Raw genomic sequence first — 23,468 nt, forward strand, 5'->3', positions numbered from 1 at the left:
CCCTCGCCGTGGCGGCACTCGGGGCAGTGCGCGGCGGAGTCGCCGCCGCGGCTTTCGCATGAGTCGCTGCCCTGAGGAGCGGCCGCGGCTCCGCGGGTAGCGCCCACTGCCCGCGGCAGCCCCCGGCCTCGCGGGGGGCGCCCAGCGCCAGCGCCCGGGGCAGGCAGCAGGGCCCGGCTGAGCCCGCAGCCCCTGGGAGAGGCCCCGGCCTCCGGCGAGCCCCGTTCCCCGCGCACCGGCGAGCGCCCGGCTCTCGGAGAGCAGCCGGCACAAGCAGCCTGTCCCCAGGCAGCACCCAGCGCCAGCACCAGAGCCCGGCGCCCAGGAGGGCACCTGGGGGGAAGCATCCAGCGCTCAGCAAAGCATCACCACCTGCCTTAGCACTTTGCTTCTGGTGGTCCCCCAAGCCCTGATTCTCCCCTTCACCCCCCCCCCCCCAATATCTCCCTACTGCACCTTAGCCCACCCAGAACAATTTGGGAAGGTGCTTTCAGCAGCTCCGTTTTGCTGATCTCATGCTCCGAAGGTATCAGCCAGCCCCATACCGAGGAAGCTGGGACAAGGATGTGGAGGGTTTGGGGCACGCGCAGCTCAGTAGGGGCTGCCTGAGCTCCTGGCAGACCTCTCCCCATGACGGCGTGACGAGGAGGCTGAGGGGAAGGGATGCTTTCGGAGCCAACATGGCTCATCGGGGCCTGGCAGCTGCTCACCTGCGGGATCCCGAGGCTGAGGGAGCTGCTACCACCAGGCTCAGCAAGCAGAAGGACAGCATGTCCTGTGGTAGCATGGGGACCTGCTGGTGGGAGACACGGGGGAGCCCTGGTGCTCAGAGGGCACCAGCGTGCCTGGAGCATTTGGTGGAGTGTGGCCTGTGGGAGCTGGCAAGCTGGGGCAGCACTGGGCACCGTGTTCCTCTGGCACCTGTTTCTAGTATTGCCCTGGAGTTGGCAGCTTGGGACTAGATCTAGATGCCGGTTATGGGACGTTTCCCCCTTCCTGGATGCGCAGCAGTCCCTCTTGCTGCAATGTCAGGGTAGCTGCGTCTCACACCCCACTGGAGGTGCCCTGGCGCGCTGGGAAGCGCGGCACAGCATTGCCAAGTGCCTGGCCCAAGGTCACGCAGCAGGTCCGTGGCAGAGGAGAGCCGTGAGCCTGTTCCCAGCTGGCAGCATCGCAGCTGGGCAGCCCTTCCTGCAGCCCCAGGGAGCTGGGCGCCTCCTACCACAGTGCCTGGGCTTATTCCTCCTGCAAACTGTGTGTCTGCTCTGGGTTTGCCTGCTGGCCTCCACCTGATGGTCCCCTTACCTGCTGTGAACAGCACGGCCTCTGCTGCTGCCTGGGTTTGCTAGGTTAGCAGGCTGCAGCCCAGCAGGCTGCAAGATTACATGGCAGAGCCTGCCACCGTCCTGAGCCCCTGGGTTTCAAACTGGGGGTAGATCCCTTCACCTGCCCTCTTCCCCATCCAAATGTCCTTGTTTGCTCTGTCCCCAACCAAATGGGAGTTTTCCCACATGTCCAGTTGACCTGATTGGGATCTCTGTTGCTCGGCTCGGTGCCATTGGCAGTGGGGTGCTCTGACAAGGTCTAAAGGCACCCAGCATACCTATGCCAAGCAGCTGCCCCATGGCACTGGGACGCTGCCCGCTTGAGCCACTGATTCCCTTGTGCTCCTCGTGTGCTGCCTCCTTTCCTTCCACGCGGCTGCGTAGCCAACGTGTGGTCACACTGCCCTTCCCTCCGCTATCTGCTAGCGAAGGCCAGGAGCAATCCTGGCAAGGATCTTTTCCCTGACTACGTCCCCCGCGTGGCATCAGCCCTGCATTGGCAACGTGTTCCCAGGCCACCCTCCTCAGCAAGGGCCTGCGGCACCTCTGCTGTGCGTCCCTCTCGCCACACCCGGATCCACGTATCGGCCACGGCTACCTGCAGAGGGGCCATGGGGCAGCCAGGGTCTCTCTCAGGCTCTTCTGGTCTGACCCACAGCCCTCCAGTGTGCTAGGAGTTCAGCCCTCCACTGCCGCGTGGTCTTTGGGCAGAGAAAGAGCCACATATTTGTACCGCTGAGCACTCAGGTGCGGCTGGGTTCTGGGGAGAGTGGAGGACTAGGCCTCTGTGGCAGCTGGCTGAGGACATGGGGTGTCCTTTGGATTTGGCCACGGAGAGGCCATTAGTCAGCTGGAGTGGGGCACCGCGCTGCTGGTGCTGAGCCAGGGGAGGGAGGCACCGTCAGACTCCTCTGCAGGCAAACCCCATTTGTGTGAGATAAAATATATCCCCATCCTGGCGAACCCAGCACCTCATGCTTCTTGCTGACCGGTCTTGCAGCTGGACACGGCACTGGGTCACGGTGGGAGGCTTGTGCTGCTCTATGCTAGCATGCTGGGGATAGCAGTTGTGGCTCCCTCCCTCCACAGCGTGGAAAGAGACCTTACGGGGTAATTTGGGAAACTTTGTTTGCTGCCATCTGCAAAGTGCTTTATAATCCAGGGCAAAGGATGTCCTGTAGCCCAAGGTTTAAATTTTAGTTAATCACAGGGAGTGTGAAGCCTGACTCTGCCAGGAATGGGGAGACATTACAAGGGAGCATGGCCTTGGGTGGGGAGAGGTGTTTGAAACGGGGACCACACCAGGTGCTTTGCAGAGCATCTCCCTCCAGCTAGATGCAGGCAGGGTTTGACAGAGGGTGCCGTGGGGGCCTGTGCAGCTCATAAGACCATTTCCTGCGGTACCCGTGTCCTGCAGTGTGTCAGGAAACCCATGATTGAGTGTGAGGCAGAGACTGGCTTTGGAGCAGAAGGTGCCCTCCCTGTCACAGAGATGGATCTCCCCCCACGCTAGGCTTGCTCCTCTGGCACCAGATCCCTCCCTCCTCTCCCATCTGATGTTAGACCTCCCGTCCTTCCCCTTCCTCATGCCAATCCTGGCTGTCCCCGGTATCGCCTCCTCTCCTGGGAGGCAGTTTGATCCCTGCTGCTTCCTCTCCTTCCTGCCATGAACAGGTGATGGGGTGCTGAGTCTGGCACCTCGTCCCACAACCCCTGTCTGCCCCTGCCTCCCGCTCCGTCCGTCTGCCCCCACCGCAGGTCCCTGCCTTCCCCTCCCTGCCTGTCTGTGTTTCCCTGCTCCCAGCCAGAGGTAGCTGAGAGCAGAGCCGCAAGTGGAGCCGTGATGGGCCCTCCAGAGGCCGTGAATAAATAACCAGGCGGCTGTGCCTCTTCCCGGAGCCCGTCTCTGAGTGGGCAGCGGGGAGCAGTGGGGAGGTGTGTGCGCCCGCGCAGCGGGTGTCGGGAGGGGTGGCCGCATGGGTCCCGAGGGCTGGGACAAAAGCAAATAGCCAGGTTAAAAATAAGATGAAAACACTGTCAGAGGCGCCTTGCACCGGGGGGCCTAGGTGAACAGCCTGGGAGGAAGGAGGAAAGCTGGGGAAGGGCAGACACAGAGGGAAGCACTGGCAGCCGCCGGGCAGCACCGTGGCTGGGGGCCCGGTGGCCTTGCTGGCACCTGCTGCAGCCGCACGTGCCCTGCAGGGCTGGCGTGGGGTGGGGGTTCATCCGTTGCTGCCCCTGCCGGGCTGCGTGGCTCCCGCTGCGCCCGGCATTGCGCCCGCTCCCCTCCACCCTGGGCCCGCCCAGCCCCTCGCAACCCCGCGGTGCCGCATGCAGCCGGGCCACCCCTCGCCCTGCTCCACCTGACCCTCTCTGGAGGGCCCTGCCAGCCTTGGCTTTCCCTCTGCCACCTCGATAGCGGAGCTCCTCCAACGCACTCAGGGCTGCTGCCTCCCAGAATAGCTCCCATGCGCGCGGCGGGCTGTGTGCGCACGTGTGACATGCCTGTCCCCAGCGCCCGCGGCCAGGCGCAGCGGCGATGGGGACGGGCGCTAGTGCTGGGCAGGGTGGCCAGACCTCGGGTTTGGGCCTCGGGGAGGGAGGTCTGGCCGATCTTCCCCTCCCGTCCCCGAGGAGCAGGAGAGGAGCCGGAGGCGGCTTTGCACCACCTCATCTCGCGGCTTTTCAGCCTGCCAGGGAAGGGCGGGGGAGAGGGGAATGAAGACAGATGCAGATAATATCACTGCCGCCCCCCGGCCCCTGGGGGCTCAGCTACAATATCTATTATAGATGAATTCAGCAGGGGAAGGGCTTTCCACGAGCAGACAGCGGGGCGGGTGTGCAGGGACTGTGTGCAAAGGCAGAGCGCCAGGGAAAGCGGAGAGCGGGGCATCGGCGGGCGCTCCGGCTCCCTGCCGTGGGCTGTGGTGCCAGGCATATGTGGGATTGGAGCCAGCACAAGGCACTGGGGGCTGCTCCATCCCGGGCAGCCGGTGAGGGGCTCTCTGCGTGTTGGTAAGCTGTGGCTGGCACCTCGGTGAGCTGGGCACTGGCCTGGCAGGAGGGCAGGCGCGACGGGGAGAGGGTCACCCTGGGGGGAGTTAATGAGATTTGAAAGGGAAGTGGCAGATCTGGCTGACAGAGACAAAGACAACATGGTGGAGGACGCTGGGCTGTGCGTGAGGGACAGCAGAGCCATCCTCTCCCTGCACGTGCCAGCCCGAGGGACGCTGCCAGGAGAGCCCTGGGGCTGCCTGCCCCCATCGGGAGCTTCACACCCTCCTTCCCAAGGTGTCCCAAGAGGGGCCCCCTGCTCAGTGTGGTCCCTCTGTTCCTGGGGATCCGTGCCTGTGGGCACGCAGGAGGATTTGCACCGGAGCCTGGAGCCTCTGGCCCCTGCGTGGAGCAGGAGGCCGAGCAGTGTCAGCAGGTACCATGGCACGACACTGCGGGAGCCGGCAGCAGTGCTCCAGCCCCACGCTCGAGCGGCGCTGGAAGCCGGGGCTGCGCCAGGTGCCACCGCTCGCGCTGAGCATCTGGCACGGGTGGCTGCCAATGTGGGCAGCAAGGCCTGCAAGCCCAGCCAGCTCCCCTGCACCTTCCAGCCCTCATCTCTGTGAGCAGTGGTTTCACGAGCACAACCCCTCACCTCTCCATCCTCAGAGCCTTCCTCCTCCTCCTCCTCCCACCATCACCCAACTAATCCAGCTCTTCCCAGATGAGGATCTGCCAGCACTGGGGCTGCACCTGAGCAAGTTGCTTCTGCAACAGCCCCCTGCCCACAGACAGGCACTTCTGGCAGGGGCTGTGTGCACTGGGGATGAGCCCCGTGGTTCTGTCCGTGCCCACATTTGGGGGCTGAGACAGCCCTCATGGCATCAGGAACTGGCTAGAGAGGGCAAAAAGGCTGCCCCAAAGCTGAGCAGGAGCCAAAGACATCCCTCTTGTGAAATAAGAGGCATCAAAGGAAGTTGTTGGGTGCAGGGCTCAAAGGAGAGCAAGGAGGCTTGCGGCCAAAGGATGGCATTGCTGCAGAGAGTCTTGTGCGTTCAGGGGGCCACTCCTTGGGAAGAGAGATCCCTTGGGGACCACTGAGCACTGACATCACATAGTGTCAGGAAACCCTGAGCCACAAATCATCACATACTGGAAGAGTATTGGGAAAAGGGTTGTATACATTTGCCAAATTCTTCTTCTACCATAAGTTTCTGTTCTTGTTCACCCTGGGGAGCAACACGTGTGCTGGCTGGCTCTTGCCTGGTGTAGTTGTTGTGGAGAAGTGTCTGTATGTTCCCAGCCCAGGGAATAACCACACAGAGCTGCTCTGTGTGGGCAGATCATGTCCTTCAGCTCTGTCCCAGGCTAGGATGAGGGAAAGAGGCCAGACAGGCTTTGTCCCTGCTCTGGGTGCAGCTGTTTGGAGAAGAGAGATGAGGTCGAGAGAAAGAAGGAGCAGAGGACGGGCACCCACGAGCAGGCAGCGGGGGACATGCTGCACCCCTCCACAAGCCATGCTGCCATTTCTGGGGTCAGGATCCAGCCCAGCCACCCTGCAGATGCCACTGGCCCCAGGGTGTAACTTGGGCACTGTGTGAGCTGCACCTTGGCGCATGGGGACAGGTTCTCGTGAGCGCACAGGCAGGCGCGGGTCGTTTGCCCCTCTGGCTCCGCTGCGTTTGCTCCTCGGCGGTGCCTGTGGCTGCGTGCGTGTGCTGAGGAGGCTGTTGCAGCCTGGCTGAGCAGCACGTGAACGTGTTGTGCATGCAGCTTGCGCGCTGGCTGCGCACCGCGGAGCACAGGGCAGCCGCGCGGCTGCAGCGCGCCGGCTGGCGCTGCCAGATGCGTATGTGCCCGGAAGGCCAGGCAGGGAGCACTGCCCAGGGCAGGGCTGCAAGGGGCGGTGAACATCCGCTCCCCATTGCGGAGTGGGCTTGGGGCTGGCTTTGGAGAGCAGCAGCAGGTTGTCAGGATGCTCTGACTTGCCTCCCTGCAGTGGGGCGCAGTGTGGTGGGAAGCCAGGAGCGAGGTCCTATGGCCCTGCTTCTCCTCCCAGTTTCCCATGAAGGAGCTGGATCCTGGAGCCCTGCTGGCATACGGGTGCCGCGACCTGGATGGATGCTAGGGCAGCCAGGGCTGGGTGAGCGGCCCTACAGGTCCCTGGCACAGGGAGAGCCGCCGGTGGGTGGGAACTGGAGAGTCCCGAGGCAGCGTCGCCTGGGGCAGTGCGGACAGCCCCCAGCTCTGTGCAGGGGAGGCACAGACAGACAGATTGACAGCTCTGGGGGATGGACAGATGGCTAAATGGAGAAACAGATGTGTATGAAGGAGGGAGGGAGGAATGCATGGATGGATGGATGGATGGATGGATGGAGAGATTGATGGATGTATTTGAGAGGGGGATGCACGAATAGACAGAGAGATGCACAGATGGAGAGGAGGCTCTTGTTCCCTTCCCTCTTGCCCTGTGTCTGCCTGGTGTGTTTTGATGCAGTGCTCCTCAGACTTTCTCTGGAGAAGGTCAACTGATGTGCGTGATGTTGGCCAGGTGCCTGCCAGGGGGACAGCGGAGCCACAGGGCTGCCAGGCACCGTCCCTGTCTCCTTTCCCAAGGAGACCACAGCCACCCAGCAGGACGAGGTCGCTGCCCCTCTCCCGCAGCGCTGCCTTTGCCCAGCTCTTCCCTGCGGTCGGGCAGGCCAGCTCCTCGCGGCCAGCCAAATGTACCGCAGCTTGTTTCTGGAGGCAGTTGAACACCCTGAGGCCTATCAGGTTTGGAGATGAGAAAATAGGCAGTAGGAAGCCAGCAAGGGGGAAATTGCAACCAACAACAGGATTTGAACCCAGGACCAGTATCGCCAGCTAGGTGCATGGCTGTGCTCTGCGCAGTGGGGCCTGGTCATGCAGGGCTGCTTGTCACTACGCTCAGCACCAGGGTGGCTTCCCAGGGGCCGCGCTGCTTTCCATGCTGTGCTGTCCATCCGTGCCCCAGCTCCTGCGGCCAGGGCCCCTCTCCTACCTATGGAGTCCTCCATCCCAATCTTCTCCCCCCACCTTATCCAGCCTGCCCTGGTACGGTTTGGGAGCCCTGTTTGGGTCCTGACGTGGCTCCCACCCGCGCCGCACTTGGGATCCTGCGCAGGAGCCGCACATTCACAGCTTTTCAGCTGCAACCTAAAAATAAGAGGTTTGGGAAATATCTAGCAAATGAGTGGGAGGAGGCGAAGAGGAGGAATGAGCGGCCCAGCGCCAGGCAAGCAGCATCTGGGAAGCCCCAACACGGCAGCGCGGCCGCTGCGCCGCCCTGCACGCCGGGCCCCCGCGGCCCGCGAGCCAGCGGCGAGTCCCGCAGCAGCGCAGGCAGCCCCGGGCAGCGTTTCAGGTCTCCATCGCCATCCCCTCATCCCCCGGGAAATGGTGCTCGGCTCTGCAGGCGCGCGCGTGTGTCTGCCCCCGTTCCAGCGTGGACCGGCGCGCTCCCTGCCAGTGCCACTGCAGAAGGCAAGCTGGCACGTGGAGGAGCTGCCCTGTGTGGATCTGTAGCATCCTGGCTCCAGAGCGGCTTTGATTGCTGCTTCCAGGTTGCGCAGCAGGCAGGCTCTGTGTTTTTGGGTGGGGAGAGGCTCTGTGCAGCTTTGATTTTTCCCGGGCTTGTTGGTGCCTACGGCTCTGTCTGCTGATGCACCAAGGACAGGGGAGGAGGTGGTGCTGGAGGGGAACACGCTGGCCTGGGGAGGGTGAGCAGGGTGGGAGAATATGCTTGGAGGGGATGGGGCTGGCACAGTAGGCAGACGAGGGATGGCCGTGCAGCGTGGGCCCCATGCCCACCTCTGGTCCTGCAGCTGGGGCTGGTGCCCTGTGGCAACTCCCAGCACTGCTGTTCACTCCCACGCTGTGAAGTGAGTTCCTGTTGCAGGCTGAGGGGTTTTTAGCAGTGAGGGTTTCCCACCTGCTCCAGTGTCCTCTCCAGGGCAGGAACGTCGAGGAGCTGCTCCTTATAAAACCTTTATAGATGGATGAAAACTCCTCAGTCCATGGCTGCAGCTCTGGTGCATATTGGGTACAGGTTGCTCGAGTCTGAGCCACTTGGGGAGAGTTAGAACTTGCCTAGGATCCCTCCTGGCTGGGCCTGGCTGGGCTTTTTCATGCTCTGGATCTACAAGTAGGGCTCTAGGAGCTAACCTGAAGAGACTCATGCAGGTGGGACTGGAGCGGAGGAAAATTCCCCCACCAGATCACTGCAGGGGCTTTAAGTTGCCTAGTTTGCCTTGCTGAGGAGCTTGGGCTGTTGCTGTTTGTCCCAGGATCTTTACAGGAAAGGCAGGGACCTTTTCCTTGTGCCCAAGTCCCAGACTGAGCTGAGGAGGGCAGGGTGTCCTTATGGCATGGGGCATTTGCCTCGCTGCACAGCCTTGGTGCCCTGGAGAGGCTGGTCACACAGAACTGGCCATTTATGCAGTGCTCAGAAAATAATAATCCATATCAGCTGCCTCGGCAGGTCTTGGCCGCGCTCGGGTCGTGTTTGAAGAGTTTCATGCGCTGCCGCGAGCCGCGAGCTGCTCGTGCTCTCGCCGGGTGATCATTTCCCTGCGGCCACGGGAGTCCGCGGCAAGGTCTCACAGTGCTGGTGGAGAGGGGACATGTCCAGTCACCTCCCCAGCCCTCAGAAGGACCCTTTCCGCCAGCTCAGGGACATTCTCCCCGCATTGCAGGGACCCTCTCCTTCAGCGCAGGGACCCTCTCTCCCAGAGCAGCCAGCCGCCCGCTGCTCATGCGCCGCCAAGCAAACCCCACATGACAAACCGCTGTGCTAATGAGGCAGGTAATCCCGTCACCAATGAGTGGCAGTAAAAAGGGAGTTATAGCAAACCACAGCAAATCCTCATGTAAGGACTGCAGGGAAGCATCAGGCCACCCTGCTCCCCACCACCACCGCCTTCCCCCATGATGCCCAGCCATGCCAGGCATGGGGACACTGCAGGATGGGAGATGTTGAATCCCAGCACACGGCTCCAGGACCCTTCAAGGGCCACCTAGCCTCAGTCACGTCACACCACCACTGCTAAGCCTGGTGGCGACGCGTGCGGGTCCTTGCAGGCTGCCAGCTACTGTCTCGCCTGCACCACGTGCACGACTGTCTGCGCCGGCAGATAAAAGAGATTTATGGAGAGCGCTGGGAAAGCAAAGGGGCAGTGGGGAGAGTAAACAAGCACCATATTTATCATGTGCTCCTGTCTCCGCAGCCTTGCGCGCGCCGCATCCCGCCAGCAGCAATCGCCAGCTGAGAGGCAAGCAGCAGCTCACGCGGGAGCCACCGGGTACTGCTGTCCAGGGAGCCCTGGTGCTGCAGGGGACAGGGCTGCCCCACTCCCTGCCCCACTGGCCTCCCTTTTCTTCCTTTGAGGCAAAGAGATAATTCAGTGCTGCAGGGAGGCCGCTCGTTGCCTGGGGCTGTTTGGGGCCAGGGTGACACTCAGCCCCATGTCAGAGAGCCTCAGCTTCACTCTCTAATTAACAAGTGGTAATTGCCCAGAAAACAAATCATTTAAGCCTCAGCTGAAAGCAGCCACTGGACTTTGCAGCCCAGTGGTTGATGTCAGTGCTAGTGCCGTGGGAAGCAGGGCTGTGGGGCTGGGTGATGCAGGGTGACAGTCTGGTGGGAGCGGGGAGGGCATGCAGGGACTGGGTGCACCTGTGTGCATGTGCTGTTGTGAGCGTGAGTCGTAGAGCAGGCAGTCCTGCTGCGCCTAGTGGAGGAAGCAGCCACAAATTTGGTCCGGAGAGTAATGCACGGTCCTTGCTGGCCCCAAGCCCTCTGGCCAGCCCCCAAGGCCTGGCTCGGTCCCCAAAACTGCAAACCACCCTGACTCCACGTGTGTGTGTGCGCGCACGCGCATCCCACCACCCCAGCAGCTTGCTTGCTTGGTGTTTGATGCGGGACGCCAGCCAGGCTGGACACGTGTCACCCGGCGTTGGAGGCACTAATAACTCAGAGACTTGAATGTCTCTGTAATGCAGCAGGAAGAGACAAGGTTATTTCCCGTGCGTGCCAGGCTGGGAAAAGCTGCTGTGGCAGTGACTGGGCTTGCGCTAGGGCTTGCCACCCGCTCCGGTCCAGCCAGGAGCAAGCGTAAAGTGCGAGCACTGCTTTGTCCCACTAGCTGGAGGAACAGGCTCAGCACTGCTATCTCTGCAGTGGGACCATGGCATGCACCAGCATCCCTCCTTACCCCCATTGATCCCTGCTCTGGTCCGAACAGAGTGGGCTGCATCTCTGGCACAGGTGGCTGTGCAGCCCCAGGTGCAGAGCCCTGGGCAGGATTTCTGCTTCCCAAGCAGGGATCATCCTTCACTTGAGTAGCCCTAGCTTAGTGCCTCTCTGCAGGCCGCGCGCTTCTCCTCTCTTTCTCACTCCCCTTTAATTTAGCTTTTGCCAGCTTATGTTTAGGATGAACTCAACCCTGCAAGGACACCCTGGAGGCATCTCTGGAAAGTCCATGGGAAGCCCGGCAGAGGTTGTGGCAGCCTCTGGCACGGGGGTTGCTCTCACCTCGCTTGTTAGTATACTGCTTGGGGAACGGCTGAGGCAGCACTTTTCAGCCTTCCATTCCGGCAGTGAGTGGCTACTGCTCGCCCCACAGGGCTGCCCTCTGCTCCGCAGGTCCCATGGCCAGGTCTGCCCTCCCTGCTGAACCCATTGGTGTGGCTGCTTGACAGCCCCTTCCCTTCCCCTCCCGCACCCCGCCGCTTATCTGCCTTCCCTTTATAAATGTTTGAAATTAAGGGCTGGTCCCAAATTCCCTCCTAGGCAACAGTTGCTAAGTGAGTTTTATACACAGGCTCCTCGTGATGGTGCCACCAAGTTCTCTCTCCCTTCCCGCCCCCCATCCTTTCCTGCTTTTTGGGATTAGGGAAGCGTGCGCAAGCGTTTGTCCATGTGCTGAGTCTGCAGGTGCCGCCAGCCAGGGCCGGGCTCCACACACTGAGGGTTTTGCAGGGAGCACCCAGCCTGTGTCCCCTTCCCTGCATCTCACAGCATGTGGTGCCACCCTGTCACATCCCCTTTAAAGTCACATTTTTATCAGCGTTGCCATCTTTTGCCACTCTTTTTAACTTCTTTTTTTTTTCTTTCAATTACGTGCAGCACGCTTCCTGTGCCCGATTTCTGCCTGTTCACAAAAGGCACAAAGGGCATTTTTGCTGCCTGTCACGGAGCTGGTGATGTGATAAGTTGCGGGGCTGGCTCGCAGTGTGGCCGGTGGTCAGAGAGCAGCTGCGGGGCTGCAGGTCCCGTAGCTGCCCAGGGCAGCTGCAAAGGAAGCAGGAGGGCTTATACCATGCCACGATGCCACGTGCCAGAGGCGCCAATTAAAAGCAGGCTCTGCATGTTGGTCTTCTTGAAGCACGGACCTGCTGGGGGGAGATTAAAAGACAGATAATGAAAGAGGAGCACAAAAGCGGCATTGAGCGCGGGCTTTTTGTGGTGGGAATGTGGAACAGACACCACAAGCAGCCCCTGAGACAGCACTTGGGAAGACACGTGTCACTACCCGTGCTGGGACCTGTGGGTCAATCCCCTCTTCCCCTGCCCCAGAGCAGGGTCTGGGCTCCTGCAAGAAGCATCCCCAAGGTGGCCCAGGAAGGCAGCAAGATTCTCCATCTTGGTCTGCAGCCTCATCGGAGGGGTGTCCAGGAGTCCCACTCTGAGCTTTGCACTTGCACAGCAGAGTGGAGGGGACCGGCACCCAGATTTTGGCTTGCAGGGACCAAGGAAGTTATTTTACCAGCCTCAACCTGGTTTCACAGCATGGTGGGGGTTGCTGGAGTTGCTTGGTGCCCCAAGAGCTGAATCCGCTGATGCAGCTCAGTGGGGAAGCAGCTTTGCAGAGAAGGCCTTGAGAGTCCCAAGTTGACCATGAGCCAGCAATGTGCTTGGCCTCGTGGCCAAGAAGGCCAATCCTGGGTTACATCATGAAAAGCACTGTTTTCCATCAAGTCACAGAAGGTAATTCTCCCAGCCCTGATGAGGCAATATCTGGACTTCTGAGTCCGTTTCTGGGCTTCCCAATAGGAGAACATGGAGCTACTGGAGAGAGTCGAGTGGAGGGCTGCTAAGAACTGGGGGGGTATCTTATCAAAGTTTATAAGTATCTGAAGGAAGGGTTTAGAGAGGAGGTGGGTCCAGGCTCTCTTCAGTGGTGCCCAGTGCCAGGAGGAGAGGTAATGGACAGAAACGTAAACACAGGAAGCTCCATCTGAATATGAGGAGAAACTTCTTTCCTGTGAGGGGGACTGAACATCTGTCTTAAGAGAAAAGACTAAGTGAACTGGGCCTGTTTAGCCTAGAGAAGATTGAGAGGGGATCTTATCAACATGTACAAATACCTGAGGGGAGGATGTAAAGAGGATGCGGCCAAGCTCTTATTGCTGGTGGCCAGAGATAGGACAAGGGGTAGTGGGTACAAATTGAAACACAGGAAGTTTCCTCTGCATTTGAGAAAGAACTTATTTACCGTTAGGGTGACAGAGCACTGGAACAGATTGCCTAGAGAGGTTGTGGTTGTGTGCTTCCTTGGAGATATTCAGAAGTTGCCTGGACACAGTCCTGGGCAACAGGCGTTACGCGACTCTGCTTGATCAGGCAGGTTGAGCTAGGTGGTCTTTAAAGGCCTCTTTCAACCTCAACCATTCTGTGATTCTGTGAAGGAAGAGAGATAGCAAACGGGCTGAGATGTCCGCTTTGGTTTTGCCCTTGTCCAAGGCTGGGTGAAGAGCCATGTGTCCATGGCAAAAGGCAGGCGATTCCCACATATGTGCCTGTGTCCCATCTCTGAGGAGGCCTCTGCAACAAGTGGGGCCATTGGGTGCTGTGCTGGGGAAAAGCTCCTGGAGACATGGAAGCAGGGCATGTTCAGCTTGTCCCTGCTGAACTCTCCCCAGGATATCCTGACATGCCTGTTGCCCTAGCCCCTGCGGTGGCAATGGGCACTACCAGCCTAGGAACTCCTCCGCGCCCTGGTTCTGGCTGCTTAGATCCTCTGACTCATCCCAGCATCTGCGCCACTGGCAAATTTCATTACAATAACAAGGTCTGCCAGTGAATTAATTATTAATGATTATTGTTTAATATTTATATGGCCATGGGCAGACTCACTCTGGCCTCTCCGCTTGCTGCTGTGGGTGGCTTCCTGGCACGCAGGGGCCCCATGGAGAATGGGATGCTGTTGGCTCTGCGGCTCTGTGTTGCTCCCAGAGCTGAGGCATTGGCAGTGGTTCGGGTAGAAGCAGTCACCCTGTGGCACCAGGGGCTTTCTGGCCCCACTACCTTCCCCTGGTGATGCTGGGACCCTGCTCTTGCTCCAGACACACCAATGTGGGGATGCATTTTTGGGAGGAGCCGGAGATCCTGGAGCTTGAGCTCCCACTTGCCCGGCCAAGATCCCGCTCTGCCATTTGGGGTGAATTTGCATGGTTTTGGCTAATCTAAAAAGAGAATCCATAAGGCAGAATGACTGTGGCCAGAGCACTGCACAAGGTGCCTGGGATGGGGCATCTCATGCAGTGCTTGGCACCTGCAGCAGCAGAGCCAAGGGGCTCCTGGCTCTCCCACATGGAGCGTGGTAGGAGGGTGGCTTCCATTCACTGGGTGCTGTGGGGTCAGTGCTGGGCACTGTGGGGTCCTGCATGCAGACACCCTTGCTATCCCCACGGTAAGTGATGGTTCTGCTCTGTTCTCCCTGCAGGGGCTCCCTCCCGCGATGTCATCCTCGTCTCTGCCATCATCACCGTCAGCCTTAGTGTCACCATCGTCCTCTGCGGGATCTGCCAGTGGTGCCAACGTAAACTGGTGAGTGTGTCCGTGGGATGGCAGGGAAACAGGAGCGCCCCTGCAGAGCCCACCCCAGTGTATCATCGTGGGCCGTGGGTATTGCATCTGTTTGCACCCCGTGCACCACCCTCTGGGGATTGGGGGAGGCCAGTGGTGCCCCCAGATGCCCTTCTTTAGAGACGCTGCGGAGAAGGAGAAAATGCCTTTTCCTGAGCAGCTTGCACTGAGGCCAGGAGGGTCAACGCGGGCAGCAGCCTGTGCAGCCAGCCCTGCTCCCCTCCTCGTACGGCCTCCCCACACCTGTGTGGATCAGCCTTCACTGCTAATTGTGCACTAATTGGCATTAATTGAGCTCTTGTCTGCCCTGGAACAGAGCAGCAGGTTGAACCTGCTGTCGGAAATCGCTACCAAGCGCCCTGATTGCAAGTCCCAGTTAGAAGCAGGCACTGGCTTCATTACTGTACAGCAATTCTCCCCCCCCCCCCTTTTTTTTTTGGGGGGGGGGCATAAACTCAATTAACACAGGCTCAATTAATCCTAAAATTACCTGCTCTTCCCCTGTCGACACAGTGCTGGGGTAGTGCTTGAGGTGACTGTGCATGGAGGCTAGTGTTCTTCCCCTGCCCTTGAAGCCCTGTGGGCCACATGCCCTACATTTGCCTTCCCTTTGCAAGGAGCGAGGATGCAGGGAGCATCCACAGCAAGGAGTGCTGCCCAAAGGTGCTTTCTTGGAGCCCTTGCGCCTTCCTAAGGGCCCAAGGCAGAAGCATTGAGCGTTTTCCTGCCCTGTGCAGCAGGATACCACCTGACCAGCAGGCAGCAGCTGCAGCAGCAAAGTGACAAACTGGATACTGCAAGGGGCAAAATCTAGGTCAGCACCAAACTTTCCTGCTCCCAGAGGGGTATCCGTGAAGTCGCCGATAGCGGCACCATTGCCACCAGGGCCTGTCCCCGCCGTCCAGGCCTTGGGATCGGGGTGGGCACTCCTGGAGGGCTGAAATGCCCTGGCTGTGACCACGTGTCTCCTCTCGCTGCAGGGTAAGCGTTACAAGACATCCCTGGAGACCGTGGGGACCCCAGACTCCAGTCGAGGCCGCAGTGAAAAGAAAACCATCAAGTAGGTGCCAGGCGGAGCGGGGAGAGGGCTGTGGCTGCAATGGCGCAGGCCGGTGGTGCGTCCTGCCTGCACAGGGTGCATGCTAACATGCCGGGTATCTGTTGGGGCACCCTGTCCCTGCCACGTAGGAAGGTGCCTCCTGGGGGACAGGCATGGCCGTCCTCTTTGCTCTAAGCTCCCAGAGGCCTGGGAGGGCTAATGAGCCCCTTGCCACAGCTTAGCCTTCCCCCTGTTATCCTCACCACCCCTTTCATCAGGGCAGAGGTGTCCCTGGGTCCCCTCCGCCCCAGCAGCAGGGCAGCTCTGGAGGGCTGCCCCTTGATTCGACACTAAGCCGGGGTATCACAGCTCTCTCCAGCCTCCTCCTGAGTCCGTGAAACAAGTCCTGGGGCTGCTGGGATGGAGCTGCAGGGACTCTTCCAGGCAGGGCTCGTTTCATGGCAGGGATAAGCTGAGACCTGGGGCTGGATGCTGCAGTGGCAGTGGGAAGGAGGACAGGCAATGATGCCAGCTGGGCAAAGCTGGGACGAAAACCCACAGTAGAGTGTGGGCCTGGGCCGGGAGGGTCCATGCTGGGGGGGATATATGGAAAGTGGGGGACTCTGCGGGGTGAAGGAGAGCTCCAGTCCAACCTCCTATGTGCCCTGTTGCGCGACATGCCCCTTCTACCCCGGGCTGCGTTGCTGTCCCGCGGTGCAATGCCAGCCGGTGTGCTGTGCGCTGCCACCACACGAGCCAGCATGCGCCCGCCTGAGGGACGAGCCAAGGGCACGTGTAGCTCCCAGGGCTCTGAGAGGCTCCATGCGGCACTCCAGAATGCTGAAGCTGTAGGGGGCCCGAGCAAGGGCCAAGCGCACGCACGCAGCCCATCAGCAGCCTTTGAAGTCCCCAAGCTGCCTGCCACAGGCTGAGCTTCAAAGGCCGCAGCTTGTCGGCTCCTGGAGGCGTTGAGTTGGACACGGGGACGCTGAAGTCAGGACGCGATGTGGATGGAGATCAGGCTCCCGTCTGATCTCTCCACAGTGCTGGGGGGCCCATTTGGAGCAGGACAGGACTCAGCTGGAGCCCACCTTCGGCAGGAGGGCTCGTGCCTGCATCAGAGCAGGCACCGGGTGGGCAGCAGCACATCTGGACCTTGGGGCAGCAAGATGGGGGCTGCACACAGCAGGGTAACAGGAGCGGCACAGAACCCAGGGGCCTAAGAGCAGCCTCTCACAAGCCTGACGAGGGGAGCAGGGCAGAAGCAGGCTTGCCTGTGGATGCTGGATTCCACAGGAAACTGCCCTGCACCTGGAGGGATTCACTCAGCTGCGTGGGAAGGGGTGCTGGTGCTAGACCATGCTGTGTGGATGACGCCTCCTCCTGTCTCAGATTATAACCTGGTACCTGGTGGTAGATGCTGACCCTGGGAATCCTGCTGGACGCAGCTCCTGGAGAGGTGACTGGAGCGTGCCTTGACCTGATGCGCTCCCAAAGGCACACTGGAGATCCCAGCAACCCTGGCCCTGGCTGGACCTGCGGGTTAGGCCCTGCAAAGCTTCTTTGCATCCCACTCCGGCACCAACGAGGGATACAGATGGCCTCAGGAGCCAGGGGGGCACTTGCTGCTGTCACCATCCTGCACTGCATCCTTCTCTGCTTTCCAGCTGGCAGAGGCGCCATCCCCCTGCAGCCCTTCCCGTTTTGTTCCCCTCCGTGTGTGTTTGCGTGCCCGTGTGCATGTGTGTGTGTATACGTGTCCAAGGGCTGTGCGCGTGAGTGTGCCCGGCGCGGCCAGGCGCCACCAATTTTCTTTGCAGGAGGACTCGGCTCGGCACCCTGGTGGGAGTAGGGCTGCCGGACATTCGCTCCTTCCTCCCCTCACAGGCATTCAGGTTCTCTCTTTTGTATTTCCCTTTTCTTTCTCCTTTCGTCTCCGGCCGCCGCTGTAGCGATCTAGACAGAGACTTTTGGAATAACAATGACAACACAGTGCAGCAGAAATGGAGTTCCTACCCTCCCAAGGAGTTTATCCTAAACATTTCACCCTACGCCCCGTACGGTGATCCACGGCTTTCCCTCAAGTGAGTCTCTCTTTGCCTGCTCCGGTCGCACCCCGTGAGTATCCGAGCAGCCCCTGCCGGCCTGCCCCGCTCCCGGCTGCCCCCGCACCCCCGTCATGGGCCGGTGCCCGTGGGAATGAGCAACCCTTCCCGCCCGCTCTGGGTGCCGTGGGGCCGGGCTCGCGCGGTGGGGACCCCTCTCCGGCACCGTCCCCGCGGCGCCGGTTCACTCACTAACACGGCTTTTCTCTCCCCGGCGCCTCTCCTGAGCAGCTCTCTACGCCGTTTGCCCAGTCCGGGATGAGCGAGAACCTTTTATTTACCTCCCCTTCTCCCCCTACCTTTATTATTTTGGGTTTCTTTTTTTCTTTTTTTTTTCTTTTTTTTCCTTTTTGTTTGGTTTTGCCACCATCACGACCTCCCTCTGTGGATGAGGTGCCGCCATGCCAGGGCCCCCTCCTTTTGCAGTGCTGACGTCTCTCTCTCTCTCTCTCTCTCTGTCCGTCTCTTGTCCGTCCGTCTGTCCGTCTGCCTCCTCCCCTGGCTCTCCCCCCTCTCCGCCACCCCCTCCGTGTCTGTCTTGGGGGGTCTGGCCCGGCGGCCCGGCCCAGTGGCTCTCTGTTGTCAGGGGCCAAGCTGACGGCGTCGGCCGCGGCGGGGCTGGCGGGTGAGCGGGACGGCCGCCCCGGCGAGAAGCAGCGCCTCGGCGAGGACGGCATGAAGAGCAGCGTCTCTGCCCACAGCGAGCCCGGCACGGGGAAGGCTGGCCGAGGCCGCTGGCACACGGTGCAGAGCCACTTGGCTGCGGGGAAGCTCAGCCTCTCCAAGTGAGTGAGCACGCACAGCCCACGGCATGGCCCCTGCCGGGGCCACTGCCATGGTCACCATGGGCCAGGACTCCAAGGGCTGGGGTAATGGTGACGGAGGGAGGAGAGAGGCCCCCTGGGGCTCAGCCCGTCTGTGGCATCACGAGGCTCCTCTGCTGCCTCGTGGGCTGCTCTAGTTCCCCAGGGGAGATCTGGGGGACAGCCTTTTTGAGAGCACATGGGGCTTTTGTCATTTCTGCTCAAACAGCCAGAGTAAAGATCTTGGATGAGCTCCTCAGCTTGGGAAAATCAGAATCACTCTGCTGAGTTAGGTGGAGTTAATCTATCCATCAGGGCTGTGGGATTAGTCCCACGTTCCTGATCTCCATTCGTATTTCCTGTGCTGAAGTGTGGCAGACTCGGTAGTTAATTCAAACACCATGTTGTCCTATGATTCCCTGAATAGCAGACACGCTTGCCTGCCTTATCTAGGGACCCGGCAAAGCAGTCCCATGGAAAGGACAAGCGTGTCATTGCACACCGCTGCAAAGTGCCATCATGCAAGCGTTTCCTGTGGAAATGTCAAGGCGAAATCTGAAGTACCTCTCACACCGGTCTTGTTCCGACTGTGCTATTAGAGGGAAAAAAAAAGAAAGAAAAAAAAAAGTGTGAAAGTCAGGAGCTGTCAGATAAAGCTCCTGGACCCAGCTTCTCTGGGGGGTCCTCCCTGGTACATCTTGTGGCCCCCCTAAAAGTGCAACTTTCCCCTCCCGCTTCCCTTTTCCAGCTTGGTGTTGGTCATGTGCTCCAGTGTGGTGGGTGGGAGGTGTGCGCTGGCGACAGGCGAGGACGAGGAGAGGAAGGCAGGCTTGCGCTGAGGCTTTGCAGCAAAATGGGATGTCTTCCATCCCCTCCATCGGCAGGGAGCTGAAACCTGCCAGGGGTCTGCGCCGCTCCTGCAGGCTGTAGGAAGCGTGGCTAAGAAAAGGCAGTCCGCAGATGCTGTGCAAACGTCCGCAGATGGGAAACTTGGAGTGTTTCTTCACCTCCACTCGCTGTGACTCAAAGCCAGGCTGAAATCCCCTGGGCTGTGGCTCGTGGCTTCACCGCCCCGCATCCCCCCAAACCCATCCCAGCAGGTGCAAAGGCTTCCAACTTGGAAAAGGCTCTTTCTGCTCCACGGTTGTAAGATGTTGCAGCCAAGAGCTGGATGGATGGAGCCAATGTGTTGTACTCAGCTCTGGTAGCCTGGCTGGCCCCTGTCACACATACAGAATGTTTTGGAGGGGGCTGCAGAGCAGAGTTAAGGGGGTCGGGAAACCACCTTTGACGCCTCCTGCCTCCGCGTTCGTTGCCCAAAGGATCTGCCTTGGTCTCGATTTCTGTGGCGTTCATGCTGCTCTGTGCCTCCTTTCCGTGCCTCACGACCCAGCTGCGATTAGTGTGGGCTGAAGAGCTGCGCGGTGCCTCCCCACATCTTTGTGCAGGGTGGTGGCACGGTGGCCCATGGCACTCGCGGGCGCTGGGGCACCCAGGACGGGCACCCCGGGCGCCAGCCCAGCTCCCTCGTGGTGCTGCCGCCAGGAGCTCGCGTCTCAGCTGGCTCTGGGCCGAGCAAAGCCAGATTTAGTTTGCTGTGACTGAGAGGTTGTAAATTGAACTAATTTAGGAGTTGATAGAAAACTGAAACAAGGTCAGCGGCAGGTGGAGGGGGAGCTGCGAGAGGCACGGTGCCTGGGCAAGGCGTTCGCCCGCTGCCTCGGCGTCCTGGCCCTAGAGCTGGGCCAGGCCCATGTCCATGGGGCGGGAGGGCTCCATGCTCCTCCGAACTTCCCTCCCTTCTTGCTTTCATTCTCACTCTTTCTTTTTTTTTTCCTTTTTTTTTCACTTTTTTTTTTTTTGATTTTCTTCCTCTCTCTCTCCCCACCGTTTGCCACATTTGGCTGCAGCCATCGCCCCAGCCTGGCCCCTGGGGCAGCAGCAGGAGAGTGGGCTGCTGCTAGTGAAGGCGATCTCCCCCCATGCTGGGCAGGGATAGTGATCCCAGGAGGGTCTGTGGCTCTGGAGCTGCGGCTATCTGGCTGTCTTCATACGCGGGGGGACCCCCAACAGACCTAGATATGGTGTCTGGACCTCCCTGCATCGCATGGTGCTGCAGGTTGCTGGAGGAGCTTCCCAACAATGTTGGACCTTTTCTGCGCATGTGTCCAGCTCGCACACCCTGGCGTGGCTCAGCGGACACCCGGGGATATGTTTTATCATGGGTCCCTTCTGACTACCAGCAGCAAGCATGTTGCAGCTCCAGGTGGGTTTAAGTGGTAGTGCCAGGCACCAGCAGAATGCAAGGCTGAGCTTCAGCCTCATACATGGGCCACACAACATGTCCCGTCTTGTGATTAGCCGTGAGCTCCCTGGGGAGCCACTTTGCCCTGTTTGCTGGCTGCCTGGAGTCACGAGGTGGGGAACGCATGGCCTCTGGGAGCTGGGCTGTGCCTGGCCGCCGGGGCCGCGCTGGGCGCTTTGCCAGGGCTGCTCGTGCCTTGCTGCATGTGCTCCGTGTGGCCACAGGCCCCGCTGGGGGGCTAGCTGCATGGCTAGCTGTTGGCACCACTACCCTCCCTGCTGCAGCCGCCTCCCCTGCTCTCCTCATGCTTCTCTACTGCCCAAGTGAAGCCCATCCAATGCTCTGGCATGGGCCTGTGGGTTCTTCCTTGCTCCCAGCGGGGCTAGGGGGTGGCTGCGGCCAGGTCTGAGCCCCTCTCACCACCCTTGCTGCTGTGAATGGAGGTTCGTCTCCCTGCTGCTCAGCAGTATCGCGGTGCAGAGCATCTGGCTTGTCCCCCAGGGACATCCCACTTGCTGTCCCAGTCCTGCTCAGCTCTAGTCCCCCTGCTTCCTGCGGGGCAGGGAAGACCTGACGCCACGGGTGATGGAGGGCTGGGCGCCAGGGTGGGAGGGACGGGGGGACGGGCTGGCTTGCAGCACATGAGCGGGAGCTGCACGGACACCGAGGGACTCGCCTTCACGCAGCAACCTAGTTAGCTCTCAAACGAGGTCGGCCGGCGCGCTGGGAAGGCGCCAGCTGCTCGCCAGCCACGGGAGTGGGAGGGCGCCGAGCTGGATGGATGCAGCAGGGCCACAGCCCAGCAGGATCGGAGAGCGCCCAGCGGGCGCAGGCAGGGCACGCAGGCAAGATGGCCATGGCGCAAGAGCCTCGTGCTTCTGAAGAGACTGAGACGGGGCCGACAGCTGGAGAGACCAGTCGCTGCATCCGCTGGCCCCTGTCGGAGCGCTCCCTGCGCTGGGGCATCTTCTCTCTAACGCTCTTCTTTTCCTTCCTCCAATTTTGCCCCTTCACCTTCTTCTCCTTTCTTTCCTCTCCTTTGCCCTTCCTCTCCCTAAGTTTCGAGGACTCCACCTTGTCCACAGCCACTACCCTTGAGTATATCCCCACCTCAGCAGGCGATCCCAAATGCCAGAGGCCCCGCACGCTCATACGCCAGCAAAGTCTGCAACAGCCCCTCAGCCAGCACCAGCGGGCCAACCACAGCCAGCCCACCACCAGCCAGAGCCTGGGTCACCTCCAGGCCCACAGCGGCTCCTCCTCCAGCACCAGCAACCCCCGAGGCTACCGTGGCGGCCAGGCGCGCCAGGGCATCACCGCCGGCTCCAAACACCGGACGGCGGGTGGCCGGAGCCGCTCCAATCCCGGCAGCTGGGACCATGTGGTGGGGCAAATTCGCAACCGAGGCTTGGACATGAAGTCCTTTCTGTAAGTTCTCTCTCTTGTTTTTCTTTCCTTTGCTCTCTCCTCCTGAAGGTCCCTGTCTCAGTAGCAGCAGGGCTGCGCTCTGTGCCACTCTGCATGGGGCCCTTGCGAGTGGGGCTGTGGGAAGACATGGGCCCTGCAGCTCCGTTGCCTCTTAAGTACCTGAGGACAGGCAGAGGGATGGGCTTCCCCCACGACCAGTGGTTGGGGACACATTTCATACGCTCCCTGGGATAGCTGGGTCATGTTTGCTTTGCATGGGGGCTTCACGGCAAGTCACCCACCACATAGCTGACCAGCACGGCTGCTTTTGCAGAAAGGGCTTGTTGCTCCGGGGGTGCCTTTTGGTCCATGGTGGGGCGCGGGGGCTCTCCTGGTTTGCAGGAATGGATGTGGAGTCCTCGCTCTGTGGTCAAAGTGGGAAAGGTCTGACCTTGCCCCCTGTAACACAGGGAGGCTTGGATCTGTCCGCGAGCTCTTTGGCTGCCTAATGTGGAACGGGGTGAATCGCAGCCTTGCGAGGAGGGGGTTTGGGTTGTGCGCCCAAGAGGCCAGGCCACTGCTGAGTGCTCTGCTCACAGCCTCACCTGTGCGTGCCGAGACGTTTCCCCGGGGAGGAATTTGTCACCCCGTGGGACAGCTGCCAGACACGTGTCCATGGTGCTGTGGAAGCAATGTTCCCTGAGCAGGAGCGGGAGGCAGCCCTGCTGACGGTGCCCCTTGCACTGGGGTGACTGTCTGCTCAGCCCTGATATTGGGGCCTATCAGCCTCCGCTGTGATCTGCAAATACAGCTTTGTTAGAGCTGCTTGAGGCGTGTGATCTTTAATCTGTCTTGAATGTATCTCCTATCAGTGGTGGCTTTTAAATCTCAAACGCTGAGGACTAATCTGAGTCCCTGCTGTCTCCATATCTCAGCACATGACATTGTCACTCCAGAACATGTCCTCCCAGTGCCCTCACCCATCCCTGCTAGTTTCCATTCACCCCCAGAGATGCTCCAGGTCACGGTTACGCTTCTTGCAGGGGTAGAGGCAGCAAGCAAGATCTCACCCTCGTGTCAGCACAAGCAGTTCCTTTGGCAGCAGGGTTATGTCAGAAGGACAAGTCCCTCAGAGATGCACATTTGGTTACCCACTCTGCTACTGACTCCCCGGAGCAACCCGAGTAAAATCATTTAACCCTTCTCCTGCTTGCAAGGATAGCCCAAATTGTCCTTCCCGGGTTCCTCTGCCATCTTCCCCCGGCAGATGAAAGCCGTAGTGCCGGCGTCACTAACCCCTGTAGCCACCTTCCTCATGGTTAGCTGATATGTGATTAATGCCAGCCTGCTTCTGGGCTGTTCACACCCCCTTCCCCTCCACTTGCATGTCACTGTTGAGTGTCTGCCTCCTGGCCTCTCCAAGAGAGGTTCGTAGCAAGCTCCATTTGCTGCCTTCCTGATTTATAGATGAATCTCAGCTATCCTGAGGGTCATATTCCTCCCTGTTTACCCAGCATCATCGCTGGTTCCAGCCTTAATTGGCAGCAGGGGGGAGTATCCACAGAGCAGGGATGTGCAGAGCAATTGCACTGTTTCCCTGT

At 60.1% G+C, this 23,468-nt stretch overlaps 1 protein-coding gene across 2 annotated transcripts in view; it reads left to right on the forward strand.

Annotated features, from left to right (window-relative positions):
* Positions 1-23,468, forward strand: part of SYT7 (synaptotagmin 7) — a 39,706-nt gene that overhangs the window by 168 nt on the left and 16,070 nt on the right. The window contains exons 2-6 of one of the 2 annotated variants that reach the window (XM_088534178.1): positions 14,066-14,169; positions 15,189-15,268; positions 17,200-17,331; positions 17,922-18,137; positions 21,520-21,888. In XM_088534178.1, the coding sequence (XP_088390304.1) occupies positions 14,066-14,169; positions 15,189-15,268; positions 17,200-17,331; positions 17,922-18,137; positions 21,520-21,888 (901 nt within the window). The remainder of the gene's footprint in view (positions 1-14,065; positions 14,170-15,188; positions 15,269-17,199; positions 17,332-17,921; positions 18,138-21,519; positions 21,889-23,468) is intronic. The other variant, XM_088534177.1, reaches the window with a different exon arrangement.

The sequence above is a fragment of the Tinamus guttatus genome, unplaced genomic scaffold, assembly GCF_059628265.1.
Source record: "Tinamus guttatus ecotype Peru unplaced genomic scaffold, ASM5962826v1 Tinamus_guttatus_pri_ptg000546l, whole genome shotgun sequence".
Classification (NCBI taxonomy): Eukaryota; Metazoa; Chordata; class Aves; order Tinamiformes; family Tinamidae; genus Tinamus; species Tinamus guttatus.